This window comes from Rhizophagus irregularis, chromosome 4 (genome assembly GCF_026210795.1).
Source record: "Rhizophagus irregularis chromosome 4, complete sequence".
Classification (NCBI taxonomy): Eukaryota; Fungi; Glomeromycota; class Glomeromycetes; order Glomerales; family Glomeraceae; genus Rhizophagus; species Rhizophagus irregularis.
The window spans coordinates 1,307,377-1,329,745 of NC_089432.1; the positions used below are offsets into that span (position 1 = coordinate 1,307,377).

Genomic DNA, 22,369 nt, shown 5'->3' on the forward strand with positions numbered 1-22,369 from the left:
AGCAGTGTTACAAAATCATCATTCATAATCGAAAAAGCAAATTAATGAGGTGACGTCAGCGGATGGACAGAAGGAAAATTTCATGGGTTAATCCAAAATTGTCAGTTATAAGTGCTCTACAATAGAAAGTCCTTCGCTACGCTCCGGACAATAAAGGACTTGAAAATTTTCGATAAATATGTATACGTTAACAATTTTCAATGTCTTTTTCAGATTGCCAACATGAAAGATTAATTTCTAAGTAATTTGAATGTAATTTTTCTTATTTGATTTTGCATCTTGATCAATTAATAATTCATGAATCTATTCATTCATTCACACAATTCTACAAAAATAAAAAAAAGTGATTTTTCCTTTATTGTTAATGTTGGAAGGTACGATCATACTATATATCTAAATGATTTTTTATAATAGTAAGAGCCGCAGAATGCTTTTATATTATATTAACCCTTCAATTCGCATTCATCAACTAATCGTCTGGCCAATAATAGCAAGGATATAATCATTATTTAATAACGTAAGATGTTGGATAGGCATTATTAATAAAACTATGGCAAGGATGGACGTGAAATGCCGCCGGTAAAATGGTACAGATGTTCTTTAAATTAGAAAACAAAAGAATACTATTTACTTATAAGCAACAGACTTTTCAACTTAGAAAAATCTTAGTTTCTCCTCATAATTTGTTTATGATTCATACGAAAGAATGGACTAAAATTCTTTGCACAAGTTAAAATGTGCAATGAAACAAATTTATTGTCATAAAGAATTACAGTATTTTAATATAGGAAATATAAATGAAATTACGACTCACGCCTCCCACCGCACTCATACAAATTAAAAGATCGAAAGATTTAATTTAATCGACATAAAAAATTTTTAATTTAACCACTATATTCAGATTATTCAGATTAATCGTGTTGTACGTAAGACCAGCTCGTCGCACGAATTCTATATATTTTTTAACATACTTTATAAATTTAATTTTCATAAGATCAATACTATATTTGCCGTATTATTTAACTTATATTAAAGAATTGAAATGTCTTAATGTTAACGTTTCATAATCAATTGCAATTAATAGATTGTACGTATGTAAAACGAAATCATGCCAATTTTTAGTTTTTATCAATAATGTTCGCAAATTTGCCAATGTGAACCGATTAAGTTCGCGATTATTTGTTCCAACACTTTAATGTACTCTCGATCATTAAGTGTTGAATTTAATTCATAGGGAATGTCGGGTAAAGAATTAACTAAGGAAATGTTAGCGGTAGGAATACCAGCATTATTATTATTTTCAGCACTAGCGACTGAATTGTGAATAGGGTACTCTCGATTATTAAGTGTTGAATTTATTTCATAGGGAATGTCGGGTAAAGAATTAACTAAGGAAATGTTAACGGTAGGAATACCAGCATTATTATTATTTTCAGCACTAGCGACTGAATTGTGGATAGGATTTACTTTCTCGAGTTGCTTTTCAGTTACGTCACTTCCTTGTTCCGTGTAATCCATATGTTTATCCAATAAAATTTGAATGTTATTTTTCTTATAAGTTGATTTCGCTTCCTTAACAAGTGCTTCATAAAAATCTTTTACATTCTTGGGTTCCATATTCCAAAAATTTTTAGCGATTTTAGAAACTTCACCCATAGAAGGTAATTTACAATTTTTAATACGAAATTCTCTCACTAATGCCATTCTATACGCGATAAATGCGTTTGGAAACCATTTTGGTTTGTTATTTGTATTAGCGGTTTTGATTAGATCTTTAGTAGTTATAGTTGAAGGAAAAGCTGGTTTGAGGTTAATGAATAAATTATTGTAGTTATTCCCATTAAAATTTGTTTCGTTATTTAAATTGGAATTATCTACATGATCACTAACATTAGAATTAATAAATGTAAAATGTTTAAGACTTTTTTGTCTTCTTAATGTATTTTTAGGCATATTAAATCATACAGTAAAATATTTTCAAATAATTCAAAATATTCTAGAGAATTCTATCTTATAGCGAATTTAAAATTGACATACGCGAGCTTTTTATATAATTATTTTTCGACAGGTTTATTGTAGATCATTTTTATAAAAATCAAAATAAGTGATGCGTTTATAGAAAATTTAATATCTTCTGAACCAAACGAATCTTTACAATTATCCAAAAAAAGGAATTAAGACTCCTGAATTTCATCCAAATGGAGATTTTCCATAACTTCCGTGTTTAGTATCAAATAATTTATGTATTATTTTATTAGTCCGAAGAATAATAAAGAACTATACACTTCTACGGATGTCCGTCCGGCAACGTGACTATGTACGACAATAAGACAAATGGCTATATATAGTGTTTTATAAAAAAAACTCTTAAATGTGAATTGATAGAATATATTTGGTTGAATTTTTTTATAGGGTTAGCTAAACTAAATTAAGTAAATAAGCTAAACTAATTGGAGTAACACGTGATTATTTGACATGATTATATTTTTAAAAAAAATTAAATGCACACATTTTATGCAACTGATCTAATTACAAATATAATATTTTATTCTATTTTTATCTCTAATTTTATTTTTTGTATGAATATGTAATCTATATAGTGTTCATTAACCATTAAAATATTTTTTTAAATTATGTTACTATCAGTGACATAATTTAATGTAGATTTGAGCACCTGGAGCGAGTAAGAAAATTTTAGGTTTATTTACTCAATTATAATATTTCCAATATTGAAAATAATATTATTAATGAGAATAACTCCAGAGCATATCATTATTTCAAAATTTAATTATTACCGCCGATTTAATCAAAAAAATACATAAATTAATAAACAAAAATGTTTTCAAATTGGTGCTGAACCTTAACATGTAAAGGATGGTCCTTTGGCCGAAAAACTTCGTAAACAAGTTTTATTCGTAACTTTATAAATATTTTTAATGAAATTTCATTATTTTTGTACATTGATCAATTTTACGAATATTTTCTCAAAATTTGGCGAAAAATCGCCATTTTATTTTGTAACTTATGTTACACCAATTATAAAAACTTAAGTTATTATCAATTAGTAAATAATATACGATAAATTATCTTTCGTTTTCAAAAGTACGTTATTTTTGTATTAAGCTTTATCTATTACTCATCTAATTTTAGCTTTTTGAAAATCTTTTTTGCTTATTAAATTTCATGATTTAACTAAAAAAAAAATGTTTTTTATAAAAAATGCATTTGATTTCATCATATACTTTGGGCTAAGCTGATTTTGTAATTCAGCGTTTACCCGTAAATTTCCAGAATTTTCGATCAAAATGCAAGTTTCGCAATCTGATTGGTGCATATGAAAAATCAGCACAGATTTGTTTATATCAATCATGTTTCAACATTTACGCTCAATTTCATTATTAAAAATTTTTAAATGCAGAATATATAATAATATAATTATTTAAAAACAAATGAACGTACATATCATGAATTAATTGAATTAAAGGATAATTATGAAAATTTAAATTATAGACGATTTCTATTTGTACGTTCAAACACGGGTTTACAAAAAAGTAAATTTTTATGCCGATTATTTAATGTTGGGTAGAATTAAATTTAACGAAAAAAAACGAAAAAAAAAACAGATTTCCTTTGAAAATTTATTAAGAATTTTTGCGCATAATTTTTTTTTTCTTTTTAATAAGTCACGTGATACGTGTATGAACACTTAGTGTAAATTAAGAAATTTTCTTTAAATTATTAATAAAAATCACGCGGAGATAACCAAATAATCCTCTATTAAAGTAATGTTTGTTATTTCAATATTTAATTTCATCATTAAATTTATTTTTGATTTTGCAAACAAAGATTTATATACAGTGTATAACAAATATAATTATTTAAAAACAAATGTAATTATTCGATTTTTTTTTATGAGCATGATTATTATTAATAAAAAATACTACAAATTAAAATTCAAACCAATTTAAATATTACTTGTCATTCATAATTTTTCATTATGTCGCATAATAGCAATAATAACAGCACATATTTTTTATTCCAGGAGTTATTAAAATTTAATTTCCACAAAAATTTATATACGTGACACATTATATTTATTAACGATGTTATTTATACAGTTTTTCACCGAATTATCTTATGAATAATATGGAATAATCCGTTTGAATAATCCGAATTATTCTAGATAACGAACATATGGTTTAATGATTCAATATTAAATTTTAACTTTCATGTACCAATTATTATTCTTTAACAAAATGTCAATCATACATGTATCAATATTAAGGGTCAATTAATTTTTGGTATATACCTATATTTTGATGATCGTACCTTACTTTTTTTAGCAAAAATATTTTACCCTATAGGGTTATCCGTAGATCCGAATATCAATCCGGATAATAGGATAGTCCTATAGAATTTATTTGCGGTTTGATATATAGTGAATTCGTTATATAATACAGTCAACTCTATAAATGCACCCATATAAATGCATACCCTTTTTAAGCTGAAATAAGGTTCTATACAGATCAGGTCAGATCAGATCAGATCAGATTTAGATAAGATTTGAAATTTAAATGACTATTTAATCCGCCCAAGTTGGGAATTAGTGCTAAATGCACCCGATTTTTAAATTCCGTTAATATAAAGATTTCTATATAAATGCATTTACGTGACTTCGTGAAATTTTCACGTCATGTTTTGACTGAAATTATGAAATTATCAAATTAATAAAGTGTTAATTTTTTAAAATTTCTTTTAAGATTAATCGTTGAGTATATTATCTAATGAAGGGATTAATTATTAAGTGAATTATCTTATAAATTTTTAATGCATCCCTTATTAAATTTTGTACATAATGTGATACATTGTGACTGCGGTATTGTTGCGGTTTTACGTTCATGTTCTTGAACTATGAAAAAGTTATTATTCTAGCCGATGATTAAAAGTATGATAATTACACATATTTATACATAATTACAGATAATCTATAAATTCATATTCCGGTATTTTTTTTTTATAATATAAATTAATGATATGCACACTTATTTCCGGTCTCAAGGGAGTGCATTTATAGAGAGTTGAACTTCTAGATAATTTAGGCCAAATTTGTGGTGCTGGTCAAAATTAATAATTCGCTTGACATAACCGGCACTATAAATTTGGCCTGGATTAGTATATTGCCACAGTCACATGACTGTTCATTTTAGAAAATACAAGAATATTATATGGCTAATATATGCATGGGGGTTAAGTTCGGATACGTTATATAGTATTTTATTATAAAAGTTTATAAAAAATCGGTTTTCGGAGATTTCGGTAGTGAGAGCCATATTGCGGAATTTCTTGCTCGACAAATACAGTCAGTTCTTGAAGATATTGGCATTCAAAAGTTTGTAGGTATCGTGACAGATGCTGGATCAAATGTTCATTCTGCACGAAATTTAATTACTGAAAGATTTCCACATCCTCAATATTAGATATGTAGCATATTCACTAAATTTGATTACAAAAGATTTAATAAAATATACATTTTCAAAAAATTATTCAATGGTATACAGTTATTGTAACATATTTTAAAAAGTCACATAGACTCAAAGAACTACTAGAATTGAAAATTAAATTAAGAAAAACAGATTGGAGGTGATGGATTAAAAAACATATTTGGATACGAGATGGATGACTGTTTATAAGATGTAGATTCCAATTTCTTAGCTAGAAATTTGTTTCAAAGAAGTATAACTTTATTATTTTAATTTTATTATTTATTTTGTAAGATAAAATTGTAAATTTGCAATCAATTTTATTTGTTAAATATTTCACTAGGTTATCTTTTTTTTTTTAAAAACTGTAACGCATCTTATTACTGTTGGGCTAAAACCCTGTAGTGTACAAGATACCTGGAGCGTAACTTGCAAATCAAGACGCATCCCCATAACAGAGTTTATCCTAGTCTAATGCATAAAATCAAATAAATAAAATAAAACAAAAGAAGAACAAACCCATTCCTATGTCTAACCTAAAACTAGACTATGGTGGACCTAACTAAAATTAATCAAAACATTTTGTAGGAAAAAAAATTACGAGAGAAAATTTATAATAAGACTGAAACCAAAGCTGTAAAAACAGATGAATCCCAATAGATCCACGCCCAGTAAACATTATTTCAACCTTTTCCCCCCATCATTATTGACCCTACAAAAAAGAAAAATTAGTATACTATTCTATTAATTTACATTTGTGAGAAATTTTCTATCGGAAATAATTTTTTTAACGTGAATCACGTGACTTCGATTAACAAATGTAAATATCTACACTCTTTGCTTCGATCCTTTTCCTATGGGCTTATTTAAAAAAACTCTTTCCGACGATCGTAAAATACCAAAAATTCACAGAAGAAATTTTCGTTAAAAAACACATTTCTTTATAGACAAGTACCATTTTCTTCACCAGTTTTGGCCTCTACGTTCTCTTCGGAACATTATCATATGAGTTTTAATATTGGAAAAAAATTTTCAAAAAAATTCCTAAAAAACATAGAAAAATCTTATCGTTCGGTAACTAACGAAGAAGATATATACTATACGTACTCTTCACCAAACACAGTTAACAATATGTCTAACAGTAAACCTAATAACCTTCCTGAACCAAATATCGATAAAGTACCTACGGACTGTCCTATGGAAGAAGTTATAGCTACTTCTTCAACTCACGACCTCTCTCACAGTGAAATTGAACTCACATCACGTGACCTATCAAAAAATGATACTCACACGCAAACACCAATCAACGAAAACTTGACTAATATGGAGGAAGATCCTTCGGAACCTAATCCAGATAAAGGAAAATCACCGGAATCACAAACAGCCACACAATCAAACTTACCAAATGCGATTCCAATGACCGTGCTAACTGATATTTTTACACAAACATCACAAGCTCTTAACAAAGCACACAAAGGATTTATTCCCAGAGATAGTTTTAAATCTGATCTTTCAAACAACGAAATAATTAACTTACTAAAAACGGCATTTATCCGTGACAGTAACGCCTTCAAATTTGAATCCAACGTAACTTCCACATACAAATATTTTACTATATATTTTAGAACATGGGACTCACTTAAGCAATATATAGAAAAGAGCCCTGATAACCTTAAACAGGTTAAAATATACGAATTAACCAATGAAGCTATCAACACCTTATTGGATCAAAAATTCGCTAACTTGGACGCAGCAGTCATAAAAATTATGGACATACCTTATAATTATGACACATCAATGCTTATTAAACACCTTGCTATCAAGACCAACAGCAATGTTATAGACCATAAAGAGCTCAAAAAACCGCCAAGAAAATTACCTAACCGCAACAATCGTGGACGCCCGATTTTCATCAAACCGGCATACAAACAACTAATCGTACGCTTCGATAAACAATCCGCCTACGATTATTTCATGAAAGAAAACTATTGGAGCTTAGAAATAGAAAATTTCGTAGTAAGAATTCTACCAGGCAATCAGAATGACCCTGAGTATCAAAAACGCACCAGTAAATACTTTAAAATTACTGGACTACCACTCAACACAACAGCTATGGATCTTAATCCACTTATCAAACATGTATATGGACGTACTTGTACGTTCACACAAACGACTCGATATTCAACTATGAAAAACGCTTACGTATATGTTTCACCAGAAAATTACCCTGATAACGCTACGGGAGGCGCGTCTTCACTATTCGAGAACCACAACATCTATATCATTCCAGGGCACATATCAGCCAAAACTTGCAACACTTGTGGATCCCCTTTACATATTTCTCAAAACTGTGACGATATAAACTTCAAAACAACAAGTGATAACCGTAAAATATATAACAAAAGATTTATTGATAGAAAAGAAGAAAAAATCACTATCCACGAGAACCACAAAAACAGATACAATCACGTGATTTCTCTTAACGCTAATAAAAACTCAAACTCATCACAAACCAACAACAAACGTTCATCATCACAAACAGATACCCACAATATAAGATCACTACCTACTAAATCACAATACCCCCGTCAAACAAGACAACCATACAACAAAACACACAATATGAACGATATTAATAACTGGGACGAACCCTCTACATCTACTCCTCAATACCAGCATCAGCACACATCAAATGATGAAATAGACAAAAGAATCATAGAGCTAGAGAAACAAATACAAAATCTCCTAAATAATATTAAAACTTTACAAGAAGATAAAGTTAAAACGGACAAAACAATCGCTGACATCCATCACAACGCTAGCCTAATGAACACATCACTTACGAATGTGAATACAAGACTAGATAAATATGATTCAATCCTCGAACGTCTTACCACTAACATTAGTTTACTTAGTAAGAAAGAAATTTTATCCACACAAGAACGCCCTCGTAAAATATCCAAAAAAATTACACCATATGATCAAACTTCGTACAGATCCACCAAATCCAAATACAACCTTAGAAATAACAAAGACTACAACAATTCAGCTGAAGATAGTGAATTTGTCCCGGTAACAGAAGATGACACTGATGCCCCTGACGACACCGCTATGTCGGACGGTGCCATCTTCGAAGGCATAATTGATAAAACACTAGATGAACCCGTGAAAAATGACACTTTTACCGTCAAATCTTATAACCCATTGAACCTCCTCCCGAGCTTCAACGCGACACGCTAATTGTTGATCCTAAATCCTCAACATATATCTGGACTTATTTACGATTCTCCCTTTTTGATTTCAACGTTTTAATTGTTTTTTACACATCATTTTAATTAAAATATTTTTTTTATGGAATACACCAATTTTATTAACACGGTTGGCGTCGAAAACCAACCTTCATTTCAAGTGCCTACTAATTTTTCATCTTCTTCTTCAAAAAATATAGAAAAAACACAAAAAAATACATATAATCAAAATACCAAAAACAACTATAACAATAACAACAACAATAGTCACCACAGCTTAGGCTCTACATTTCATACTTCTGATACAAACGACTTACCTAACGAAGAACACATTACTAATTTACACGTTGTTAACACTGATAATGACTATTTTATAGATTACCTTAAAATTGGAACTATCAACATCCAAGGAGGTTATAAAGCCAAATTAATTGATATTATCAATTACTTCGTCACACACAACTTTAACATTCTTGGCTTAACAGAAACACAATATTGTCACAAACATGAAAATAATAAATTAGTCGAAAGACACCCTCACCCAACTAATAAAAATTTATCTATTTATATAATTCTAGACGCTAATGGAGATAATAAGGGCTCTGGCGTCGGGATAATGCTTACCAGTACTCTATACCAACACGTACATCAAATACGTTTTTACAAAGGTCGCGTGTTAAATATTGAATTGGGCTTCAAACGTGACCACAAATTGAACATCACATGTCTATATTTACCTGCTGGAAGAGACAAACAAACCAATATTATTAAAAAAGACTGCAATCAATTCTTCGACCAACTATACAGTACACAAACCATTAATGATGATAATCACAAATACTACAATCTTATCATGGGGGACCTCAATTGTTACCCAAAAGAGAAAAATAATCTTAATCACCATATTATTCAGATGGCTAAATTGAAAGGCTTTAAAGACATGGCAAAATTCCATGCTGAAAACCATACTCCAGAAATAACTAGGCTCACACATAGAATAGACTATATATTTGGAAATACCAATATCCTTAACGCATCAATTCATACCTTTGCACAACAAATCCCACCATCACATTTCACTAGCGACCATAAAGCAGTGATTACATTATTACAAAATGACCTTTTCAAACGTTCACGACATCGTCAAGGTAACAGACGATATGAACAAAAAGAGAAACCAAATTACTCATTAATGAATGATGATTTATGGGAAAATTACAAATCTCATTCAAAAATATATTTTAAAAACCGTTTCAAACATATAGATTTAAACAATATTACGACACAAGATGATTTGGACCATATTTGGAACATATTTGAACACAGTCTACATAACATTAAAAAATCACATATTCCTCAAAAGAAAATAACACCTCAAGAACACCATCATTTATACCCTCTACACATTCGACAACTGAACCACCACGTGATCACTTTATATAAAACAAAACAATTTCTTAATTTAAAACATATTTATATCAGGAATAAAATGAATAAACCAACAGATAAAACCTTACTTATCTCACTTATTCCCGATTCAATGTGGACCTTATATTTTAAAAATTGGAAAGTTCATCGTGATCACATACAAAAAATAGCACGTTCAATGGACTACGACATTATATTAAATAATTTTATAACACAAGAAGATTTCTATGCACAAAAAACAGAAATTTATAAACTATATAATTATTTAAAACAAAAAAGAAATGATGAATTATCACAATGGAAAACTGAACGTATTGAACATTTTATCAATCAAAGAAATTTTGATTTATCAACTAATCAAACAAAAATGATCAACTCTATACTTCAACGAAAACCTAGAAAAATTACTTTAGACCGATTAATTATCAAAGATAACAATAATGTTAATGTATTTACTAACAACCCCCAAATTATACAAAAAGAAGCTATTAAACATTATCAAAATATAGGTAAACATGATAATCAAACATCATACCATTCTATCGACGATTTACCCTTACCATGGCGCATGATATATGATCCGGCCAACCACCATTCAAATAATGATTGTTGGGATATACTTCAACAACAGATTGATATTTCTGACGTATTAGCCGTCTTGAAAAATTCTCCTCTTAACAAAGCACCTGGTCCTTCACAAATTACTTATGAAGACTTGAAACACCTACATAAAGACGTATTAATATTACTTACTCAGATCTTTAATCTATGTATCCATTTAGATACGATACCCACAAAATGGTGTGACGCTCTGCTATTCCCAATACCGAAGCCACATGACTGGGATAGTAAACTTACGAATACAAGACCTATTACCCTTTTGGAAACGACAAGAAAATTGATGGTCTCAATTTTTTCTCAAAGATTAAATCATTCATTAGCGAAACACAACATTTTACAATTCAACAACCGTGCGGGCGTTCTGGGACAATCATGTTTAGAACCACTGTTCCAAATACAACATTCAATTGAACATGCCCGCATTTATAAGAAACCACTATGGATTGCCATTCAAGATTTGTCAAAGGCTTATGATAGAGTCGATATTACATTATTACGATTAGCTCTGCAACGTATTAAAATCCCGGAAAAGATAATCACTTTTTTTATTAATTTATTTTCTAACCGGTACAACTCCATCATTTTACCAAATGGAAATTTAGCATCATATAAGGTCTTACAGGGTATAGACCAAGGCGAAGTAGTTTCACCGCTTTTATGGAACATATATTACGACCCCCTGTTCTATCACATCAATCAACTATCACATCTTGCTTATAAGTGTGATACTACGAAAATCAAAAATATTTATCACAAAGATTCCGACATCACTCACCATTTTGAATTATCTCTGGTCGGATATCTCGATGACACCACCTGGTTTAGTCCCTCTCTAGAAACACTTGAAACTAAACTAGACATTGCACATTCATTTTATGATTTAGCAAAAATTAAAGTGAATATTGATAAATACAAAATCCTTACGAATCAGCGATTAGGTAACGATAGAAAAATCGTACAACTCACCATCAATGGACAAATTACAGATGTTGATATCGTCTCAAAATATAAAGGCACAAGAATCTTAGGATTATATATCAACCCTTTAGATAGACACCAACAAACGTTAACCAAAGCACGTTCGATCATTATGAATCACGTAATCACAATGCGCCACAAAAAAATTGCACATGCTCACGCAATATATATTATTAACAAAGTTATTTTTCCAAAGTTGGAGTATCTTTTTCAGCACACGATCTTAAATTATACCCAAGTACAGAAACTGGTTGTACCTCTCAAAAAATTATTCAAAAAATTTTTTTCTTTACCACTTAATACGGCAGACAACATCATTTACAATAACATGTATCCACACATTGATAATTTGATGGACCTACTAGTCAAATCACAATTAAATGCACTATCGGCTCTATTCAATACTGATATCCTAAGACCTATAGCGATCCAAAAACTGGATATTTTAACTCATGAACTTTGGTATCCAGGAATACCTCACGATACTAATAAATATATAGGTAAAATCTCCTCACCAAGCTATTTATCAAAGAGTTTATCTCTACTACAACAATATCAAATTCACTTGGATCCCACCATTAGCTATGGCATCATAGGGGGACATACACCAATAGTGGAATACCTTCCGAACTTATCTTCTAATGATTACAAATCTTTACGAAATAAGAGGATCATGTATATAGACCAACTAGTATCCGCAGACGGTAACTACCTTCTGACTTGGAATGAAGTAAAACGTCTAAACAATAATAATTTTAGAGGACCTAAACCAAACTGGTTTAAAGTATTAGAAAATGAATTTACCCTAAGTAATTATCGTACTTTGACTTATCCGCTTAACGACAATTACACAATTCCTGCACGTTTACAACAAATCCCTGATCAATCCCTGGGTAATCATAGAAAACGTAATGAATGGACATATCATTGGGACGCTAGATTACAAACTTGTATTATGGGAAAAACATATATACAAGATACCGATACGAATAGTTCCATTACTATCATGGAACATTATTTACCTTATAATAATTCTTTAATATCAAATAATATTACCCCTCAGATACCACATTCTTTACCCTTAATTTTAACTCCTTGTCCAGGTTGTCATCTTAATGACCATAGTTTAATTTTACAAGACGCACGTATTAAATGTTCAATTTCTACACGTACAAATCGTCTTTCAACCTTCAACACTTTTAATCACCTAAACCAAGAACACAAAAGATTTAAAAATCTTCCCCTGTCTAAATATTATGTTAGCACCAAACCTTTACATCAAATTAGACATAGTGCATATAATATTTACTTATCTCAACATAACGTTAATATAGTAACTCCCATCACCACAACATTAGAAATTCTATCGTTACATGATGAAAATCATGTTTTACGACAATTATCGTCCGTTATAGATTCTGCCCTTTTATGTGACGATAATATTAAATTAATTTTAATAGATATAGCTTCAAAATTTTTTTCTTATACTAATTTTCAATTTTATTCAGATGGTTCTGTTTCAGATATAGGTACAATTAATAGTAAATCTGGGTTCGGCTGGATTCAGACAGATCCCCTTTTACCACAACTTTCTTTTTCGGGATCTACAATTTTTTTCCCTTCTTCTTTTAAAAGCGAAAGCTTTGCTATTTTGACAATTTTATTAGTTTTACCTCCCAACGCCACATGTGAAATATTTACTGATTCACAAAATTGTATAGATACCTTTAATCAACGACTAGGTTCACCCTCAATAAGTCCCCGACGTAGGCTGAAACAAAATAATTTCTTATTATGGGATCTTATAATGTGGTTAATATCACACCATCACCTCACGATCCAACTGAGAAAAGTTAAAGGACATAGTAACGACAAGGCTAATGATCAAGCAGACGCCCTAGCTAAACAAGGCAGATATTCGCTCGCTCCGATCATCATTAATCACAAATTCTTTCATTAAAGCTCCCTAGCGCTTTTCAACTACAATCATATTAGCGTAATTGATCGTAATTTACGCAAATGGAGTAACATACCCATTCAATCTAGAATTTTTAATATGGCTATGAACAACAGCTCACTATTACCCATTAACCATCAAATAACATACGGCGACATCGATTGGATTTACACCAAACAATGGATCAATTCTAATCCTTTTGACATGCCCACGTCATCTAAATTATCTAAAATTCAATCTAATAGACTCAAGAAATCCACTTTTACATATCCAACAGGCAACATTTTACAGCGCAATTACCCCAACCTTTATCCTCTAGGCCGTATCCACTGTACAGAATGCTCGATCGATGAAGATACTAATGCACATATTGGTTTATGCCCATCTCATCGTCAATCTATAACGTCGCTCCTAACCAAATTCAAAAAGAATCTAATTGATCTTCTTAGGAACGAAGGCACTAGCAATTTATCCTTTGACATAGAATCAAGGGTCAATAATTCTAATATGTTCAAAGTCCTCCCAGACGTCTTAGACGTGGCTCGTCTACTGGATACTACAGATCACTTATGTATCCCACGAGAACAACCTTGGATTTTATTATTACACCACCTCATCCCTCGGGATTTAGCTGTATTTTTTGATAATTATTTCAGCAAAGCGGCGGAAAGGTCGCGTTTCCTGATACAATATGTCACCGATTTTATTTCGGAACTGACAACTATCACTTGGTCATCACGTTCCCGCTCGTTTAAAAAATGGGAAAAAAGTCTAGACATTACTTTAAAGAAAAAGAAAAATTATCGAAAACACACCGGCATTACTTCTGCCAGGGCGTCTTCATCGGCCACCACCTCACCTCCTAACGTTACCCATAAGCGACGAAATCGATATACTCGTTATTATCACAACAAAGTTCTACCATATTACAAAGAAAAAGTCACTTTTGACGTGTCCGCGTGTATACGCTGGACGACCTGTAATTTTTTACATAGTGGTTCTTGGGAATCTTATAGAGATAATCTCTTATTTAATTTAGATAATTTCTCCCCTGTACAATCCTTTTTAGATTCACTTAGACCACATATAACTTAGTGCTAAAGCCTTTTCTTTGGTTTGTTGGGATGTGATGTCGTGTTAGGGACTCCTCCGGGTTTGTTAAAGGTACCAGAGTGGCGCTGTCCTCGGGCGGTTTGATTATAGCTTAGTATTAGATAGCGTTCGACTTTAGTTTTATCTTTTGTTCTTGTCTATCTTTCTGTAATCTTGTTCACGTGGTTTTTAAAAATAAAAATAAAATAAAATCGATCCTTTTCCTATTCCAGGGTGGCGCTGTCAGATTTGGCGGTTTGGTACACGATTTAATTTAGAATTACTTTAAACTTACGAATAGTTTGTCCCTGTAATTTGTATCGTGACTTTGTTCACATGGAAATTAAAAATAAAAATAAAAATAAAATCGATCCTTTTCCTATTCTTGTTGTTTCTTCTTCTTCGTCGGAATCTTTTCATTCTCCACTTTCTTCGGCTTTGAATTTTCAGCCCGTGGCGATTCCAGTATCGGTTTTTTCTCTCCGATCTCTCTTTCACCAGTCAAACGATTCTCATCCTTTAGTCTCGTTGTGAAATCATCATTGAGCGAGGTATATTCTTGCAAAATTTTGCTTTGTTCCGCTAGACTAATTTCACTAGCCAGGTTATCAATGAAACTCCAATATTATTACGAGTAAGGATACAAGCACCCCTTTTTTGCACTTAATGCCGGCCAAGATCCTCATAATTCTGGCCATAATAGTCATAATTCTGGCCAGATGGATTTTTTAATGATGTTTATGATTTTGCAAATATTATGAAACCTATCAGAGACGCTATTCTCATAGCTGGTTGTTGTTTTTCTTTGGCATGTCTTGGTCAATCGATTAACAAGATTCCTGATGAAAATGAAAATGCAAGGTTTCGTCAGCATGCAATAATGCGATAAAATCCTTCATTGAACGTTTTAAAATGTACGATTTTGATGAATATCTCTTTCATATTATTTATATTGTTCCTGGGTACAAAAGTAAAAAAAATGTTAATTATTTTTTAAAAATTGGCAACTAATAAACAGGTTTTGGTGTAAAATGTTCGAGTTCAAAGTACAGCTGCACGTATTTAGCAGCAAATGTCAAAGGATCCCAATATTGCTGCTTACCTTATAGAATATGTTTATTCAAAAAAAAAAGTCAGCGGAAACACTTCTAGCATAAATTGGCGAATTTCATTTACAACAGAATCATATAATATGCCATTCTCTTCACAAGTAAATACGGCCATTTAGTTGGTGGAAAATGTGCGCACCTACTCTCAATTAAATTGTTTTCAACGCAGCAAGTTGTAAACGGATTTGGTCAATCTGTGGATGGATGGTTGGTAAAACTAAGGAGAACAAAGATCCATTCCTATTATATTGCCAATAGTAAATCTGAGTTACCTAATCTTAGTAAAGATCGAACTGCTGAGGAACTTCGTACAATTTTGAATTATGCCCATCTTTGTGATGATGAAAGAATATGTTGATGATTATAACGAAGAGGAAATGATAAAGTTGGAGTCCACCTATTGATAATGATTGTGAACAGGTTCCATCTCAAGATTTGGAAATTATAAATGTGCTTGATTTGGATTCAATGGATTCAATGTTTAAGGATAAATCAAATAATATAACGGATAAGCAATTAGAATTAATGAATTTAAAGGAAGATGATTTTGATCCAGATTTATTAGTTCAAAAATTTAATTATAATTAATATAATAAGGTTTCGGTTATAAAGTGCTCCAAATCTAACAGTATATATAGTTTACCTAATTCTGAACTTCACACGTATATTATGAAATCAGCTGTAACCGGTAGTAAATGTCTTAACCGGTTAACCATCTTAACCGATTCCAAACTCTAATTTATTTATTGATTTACAGCAAAATTCGGACACTTGAGAAATTTCATTGTCGGGTAGCCGAGTTACTCGGGTAGAGAAAAGTATAAATAGCACGTGGCATGAGTATAATAGTGTATATTAAATAGTATATCAGATTATATATACCGTATAAATAAGATACTGAAACTTATTTACTTTGAGAAATAAAAATAAAAATAAAACCGTATAAATAAGATCCTATATAAATAATATACTGTATAAATATAAAGAATAGTGTAACATACGTTTATGTCCGTATATTTTGGATTTTGCTGTAATTAATATCTCACATTATTTTATTTTAGGTTATCACTAATTTAATATTCATTAAATTTTGTTGTAAAGTCACCATGGCATGAGGCATTTTTATACTGTATATACAGTACTAAACCGATTTAAAAGTGCAAAAAAGAAAGAAAAACATTTGTACAGTATACACGCAATATATTATGTAGATGTACTAGTTTCATTTAGACAGGCTCTGAGGCTTTACTTTTTATCTAGTTGTAGCAGTACAGTATTGAATACAAGTTTGCAATGTACAAATAGAAACATAGCGCAAATAACAATTGAACGTACGAATAGTATCTATTTCGCGAAATTAGAATAAATTAACTGTCGATACAATTCTTCAATCCGATTGCGTGTATGTATAAGTTCTCTCCATTTTAATTTAATATTATTATTATTATATCTTCACCACAATCTTTATTTTCTAGTTATCAACCAATCAAGCCATTTTTCAGCAATCAAATATTTTTCCTTGAGGTGGAGAAATCTAGAAAACTTGGTTTGTACCTATGAAAGGCTTTTTGTTTGTTTTATTTAAAAATTTTTTTTACACCTGGTACGTCTAAAATAAATTATTTTGTACAATAGTTTACTAAAAAAAAAAAATAATTTTTTCAATTTTCTGACAAATGATTGATATATATATTTTAATATAATTCACTATATTAAAAATTACTATATACAATTTAATTAATCGATAATTTAATATCGTGTAACATTTTTTTAATGGAAAATTAAATATTTTTTGTTATACATAATCAATTTAAAAAAAACAAAAATTCATTTGTTCGAATTAAAATAAAATAATAAAAATTAGGTGGTATTTGAAGGGATATTTCACCGAAAGGAAGTTTTGCCGAAATACCATTTCACCGAAACCCTATTTCTCTGAATCCTGACTTGTCATCGAAAAATTATTTATTCTATTTGGTTATTTTATTGTTTTTATACTAAATACATAAAGAAATCTTTCCTAGATAATTTTTGAATTAGATGATTTTTATTAAATTTACCTCGTTGTTTATAATACATTAATCTTTTTTTTTACTTACTTTTTCGTGAATAAATGTTTTCAGGAAAATAAAATTATTTATTATTGCTTACATTGCAATTAATATTAGTTACTTGAATGTTGAAGTGATAATATCCTGAAAAAAAAAAATCTCTAAAAATAATTTAATTATTATTTTCATTGCGCGTTGAATATTTTTTATAAAAATGTTAATCGCTACCATTTTCTGCGAAATGTCCATTTGGCGAAATGGCGAAATAGACGATTCGGTGAAATGGATTCGATAAAATACACTTTCGGTGAAACGTCCTTTCGGCAAAACGTCCTTTCGGCGAAACGTCCCTCGGTGAAATGGCTTCGGTGAATGGATTTCGGTGAAATGTACCGTAACTAAATTAGTAATATTTTGACTTTATTATTAGTTCAGAACTTATAATCTGAATTAAATATAACTAATATTTTTTTTTTATTTGTAATTTTAATTTTTATTTTGCAATTATTTAAATTAAGCTAAACTTTCAAGTTGCGGTCCAAATTTCAAGTTGCGGTTCAGTCTGACATGAACTTTTTATCAGTCCGGTCCGACTTGAGATTTTATCGCTTGACTTTGGCCTCAAGTCGAACTGAACCGGACTTTTAACAACATTACTTGCAATATTCAATATAAAAGAAAATGCGTTCCTTAATAATTATCCCAGATTCCCAGTGTTATATTACAAACATTTGTAAACAATTTACAAGGTTGCAAAAAAATTTTTCAATAAATTTTATAAATTAAGAAATAGAATAGAATAAACACCATAATAATATACATTTCAAGGTGAAGTTACTAGAAAAAACACGCAAAGAACTGTGAAAATATTATATTATTGCGATCTATTTTATCTGGCTTACATGGTTTGTATATACTTAGTGCCAAGTCGCACTAGCATAAATTATCAAATAGTAAACGCCTGATAAAAAATTTTTTTACATACATTAAATAAATTGGAAACTTTTATGTTACAATGAATCAAAAATTTCATTTGTCGGCCTTATATATACGACCCTGTAAAAAATATTATCCGTAATTTCTGCAAAAATATGATACATTTACGGAAGTAACATGAAATAAAAAAAACACGGAATAAATTTTTTATAGGGCGAATTTTCAAAAATTATAAAATTTCATTGCACTTTTAATTAATATAAAAATCCTTTACATGGTCAAAGACATAAACATAGTTTTTAGTTTTTACAGGTTCTCAAAATTAACGTTATTCTTTACGCCTTGAAATATTAATTATTACTATTTAACCCTCTCCATAAATAATTTAGCATAAAGACCTAGTGCTTACAACTTCACAATAAAGCACATTATTATACTAGGATTAACTATAACTAAATTTTTAAAGCTATGACTACTAAAATTTATTTATACTTTGAATAAATTTAATTTGTACCATTTTAAAATTATATCCTTGTTCTCATCATTGTCCGGAGCGAGGCGAAGGACTATATGTCTTACGCACTATGAAAAAGTGGATTTCTCTGTCCCTTCACGTGACATCATCCAATGAAATCGCAGATTTTAGTTTTATCTATTTTCGCTCCAACTAGTTATACACTTATCAGTTACCATCGATCCATAATGTCTTGTACGTACCAATAGCCTAGTTTTTGTGAAGATATCATTAGAGCTTGAATTTTTAATACAAACAAATATAAATTCTTCGTAATCAAATGTCTGTACATACAATTACAGCAACATGTTACACAATATTAAATATTTGGATTTTGTAATTTATAATTGCATCGGCAAAATTTCGTCCCGAATCATTCAATGTTTGACAAAAAAAAAAATTGTTTAAATATCGGTAACTTAAATAAATACGTAATTAGAACTTTCTTTAACGAACTATTAATGAACCATTAAAGATGAAAATTAATGACGAAAGTAAACTAATTAATTGGATTGAAGATGCTATTTCCAAGAGTCTTATTAGATATTATGATTATCAATATTTTAATGATATTCAAGAAGTTGGTTCTGGAGGGTTTGGTCAAGTGTCCCGTGCGAAGTGGAGAAAGAATGACCAATATTTCGCCTTGAAATCTTTTTTCAACCTAAACCACATTACTATTAATGAAGTAATTCATGAGGTAAATTTTCTTTTTTTCAGTATTATAATTAATTATGATAGATTTTTTTTAATATCATTCTCGTAATATTTTATTAGATCAAATTGCAACGTGAAGTAGATTTTCATGATAATATCATTAGATTTCTTGGAGTTACAAAACTCGTTTCAGGTATAATAAAAGAATAATTAAAATAATTTTTCCTTTTTTTTTAAAAAAAAAAATTATTATATGCATAAAATTTTAATTATTTACAATTTTTTTTTCAAAATAGAAAATAAAAAAGTGAAAGATTATTTATTAGTATTGGAATATGCAAACCAAGGAACTCTTAAAAATTATTTAAAACACAATTTCGATAATCTTACTTGGAATGATAAGTATAAATTGGCTCGTCAGTTAGCTTGTGCTGTTTTATGCTTGCATGATGAAGGAATTTTACATAACGACCTGGTAATTTATTAAATTTTTTTTTATAATATAAATTAAAATTTTTTTTTTCTATTTTCTTATTAACTCAATGAATTCTTTTTGTTTAATGTATCTATATATATAGAATTCCGCTAATATACTCGTCCATCAACATGATATTAAACTATCCGATTTTGGATTATCAAAAAGAATCAATGAATCATCTAAACTTTCTAAAGTATTTGGGGTAATTCCTTATATAGATCCAAAAAAATTTAGTGGTACACGTACACAAATATATAAATTAAATGAAAAAAGTGACGTCTATAGCCTTGGAATATTATTATGGGAGATATCAAGTGGTCATCCACCCTTTTCTAACGAACCATATGATCTTTGTTTAGCTTTGGAAATTTCGAAAGGTTTAAGAGAAGAGATTGTTCCGAATACATCTCCCCACTATGTCAAGCTTTATACTGGTAAAATGATCGTTAAATTTATTTTATCTTATTTTTTTCTCATTTAATGTTATCATTTATTAATTCATATATATTTGCTCTTAGAATGTTGGGATGGAGAACCATATAATCGACCAACTACAAGAGAAATAGTTACAAGGCTAAAAGATATTATTTCAGGAAATTCTCCATCGACGTTAAAAGAAATACCGATAATTAGTTTGAGTACTCCGGATAGTTCTCAGCATGGAGATTTATCAAAGTTAATCGAAGATTTGCATAAAATGAATACACGTGATTTGGACCGATTAGATACAAGTACGACCAGATCATTAAGTATTTATTATTCAATACCAGAAATGAAAATGAGTGAAACATTTAGTCATATAATAAGGCCAAATAATGAAGTAACCGAAAAGGATTTGGGTACGAATGTCGATGAAATAGTAAAATTTCATTTAAAATTATTAAATGAAGGGAAAGATTCAACTACAAGAAAGCGACATGTTCTCGAGTATCTTGAAAATAATGAAATTACTAAGGAAGAAATTTACAATTGGCTATTAAATAATCAAAATAATTCAAACAATATTTTTTTATTAGGATATTTTAATTTTGTTGGAACCATAAAGCCAAAAAATTATGAATTAGCATTTTATTTATTTATGCACGCTAATGCAGAAAAAGGGCACATATTGGCAATATATTATATAGGAGCATGTTATTTATATGGGTCCGGAATCATAAAAGATGAAAAATTGGCCTTTAAATTTTACAAAATCATTGCTAATGAAAATCATACAATTGGACAAACAAAAATTGGTTATTTTTATGAAAAAGGAATAGGTGTTGATAAAAATGAAAGAATGGCTTTAGAATGGTATATGAAAGGTCATAATAATGGAAATTATTTAGCAACTTATGATCTTGCCCAATGTTATAGATATGGAATAGGTGTTAATATAAATTATGAGAAAGCTTTTGATTTATATCAAAAGGCCGCGAACTTTATTCCTATGGCTCAATATGAACTTGGAGTAATGTATGAAAATGGTGATGGTACTATAAAAAATATAGATCAAGCAATTGATTGCTACACAAAATCCTTTGATCAAGGATATCAAAAAGCTCAAGTTAGATTAAAAGTACTTACAAAAATTAAGAATAGAAAGAGGAGTGATACGTGTAAAATAAATTAAATGTTTAATTGTCATAATTTATAAATTTTTTTTTTCGATATACTTACTACATGTAAATAATATTTATATATATATCATATATTTTGTATTCTTTTATATTATGTATTTTTTTATCAATAAATAAAACTTGTATCCAACTTTTGATTTTTTTGTGCATTCATTTTATATTTAAACACTCCTATTACTTAGTTTTGTAATATAAATATTT

General features: G+C 29.6%; 4 protein-coding genes across 4 annotated transcripts; 3 read left to right on the plus strand and 1 right to left on the minus strand.

Annotated features, from left to right (window-relative positions):
* Positions 1-1,128: 1,128 nt before the first annotated feature.
* On the minus strand, positions 1,129-1,953 carry OCT59_023660 (uncharacterized protein; the record flags this gene model as incomplete). Its single annotated transcript, XM_025326456.1, has 1 exon — positions 1,129-1,953. One exon carries the CDS (start codon positions 1,951-1,953, stop codon positions 1,129-1,131), a length of 825 nt encoding a protein of 274 aa, XP_025176075.1.
* Positions 1,954-6,611: 4,658 nt separating this feature from the next.
* On the plus strand, positions 6,612-8,720 carry OCT59_023661 (uncharacterized protein; the record flags this gene model as incomplete). The annotated part of the gene is made up of 1 exon (XM_066134867.1): positions 6,612-8,720. The coding sequence occupies one exon, from the start codon at positions 6,612-6,614 to the stop codon at positions 8,718-8,720; it is 2,109 nt and encodes a 702-aa protein (XP_065990951.1).
* Positions 8,721-15,876: 7,156 nt separating this feature from the next.
* OCT59_023662 (uncharacterized protein) lies at positions 15,877-16,501 on the plus strand (the record flags this gene model as incomplete). The annotated part of the gene is made up of 3 exons (XM_066134868.1): positions 15,877-16,014; positions 16,083-16,266; positions 16,347-16,501. 3 exons carry the CDS (start codon positions 15,877-15,879, stop codon positions 16,499-16,501), a joined length of 477 nt encoding a protein of 158 aa, XP_065990952.1.
* Positions 16,502-19,889: 3,388 nt separating this feature from the next.
* Positions 19,890-22,161, plus strand: OCT59_023663 (uncharacterized protein; the record flags this gene model as incomplete). The annotated part of the gene is made up of 5 exons (XM_025320036.2): positions 19,890-20,114; positions 20,192-20,264; positions 20,368-20,546; positions 20,650-20,983; positions 21,068-22,161. 5 exons carry the CDS (start codon positions 19,890-19,892, stop codon positions 22,159-22,161), a joined length of 1,905 nt encoding a protein of 634 aa, XP_025172283.1.
* Between the last annotated feature and the right edge of the window lie 208 nt (positions 22,162-22,369).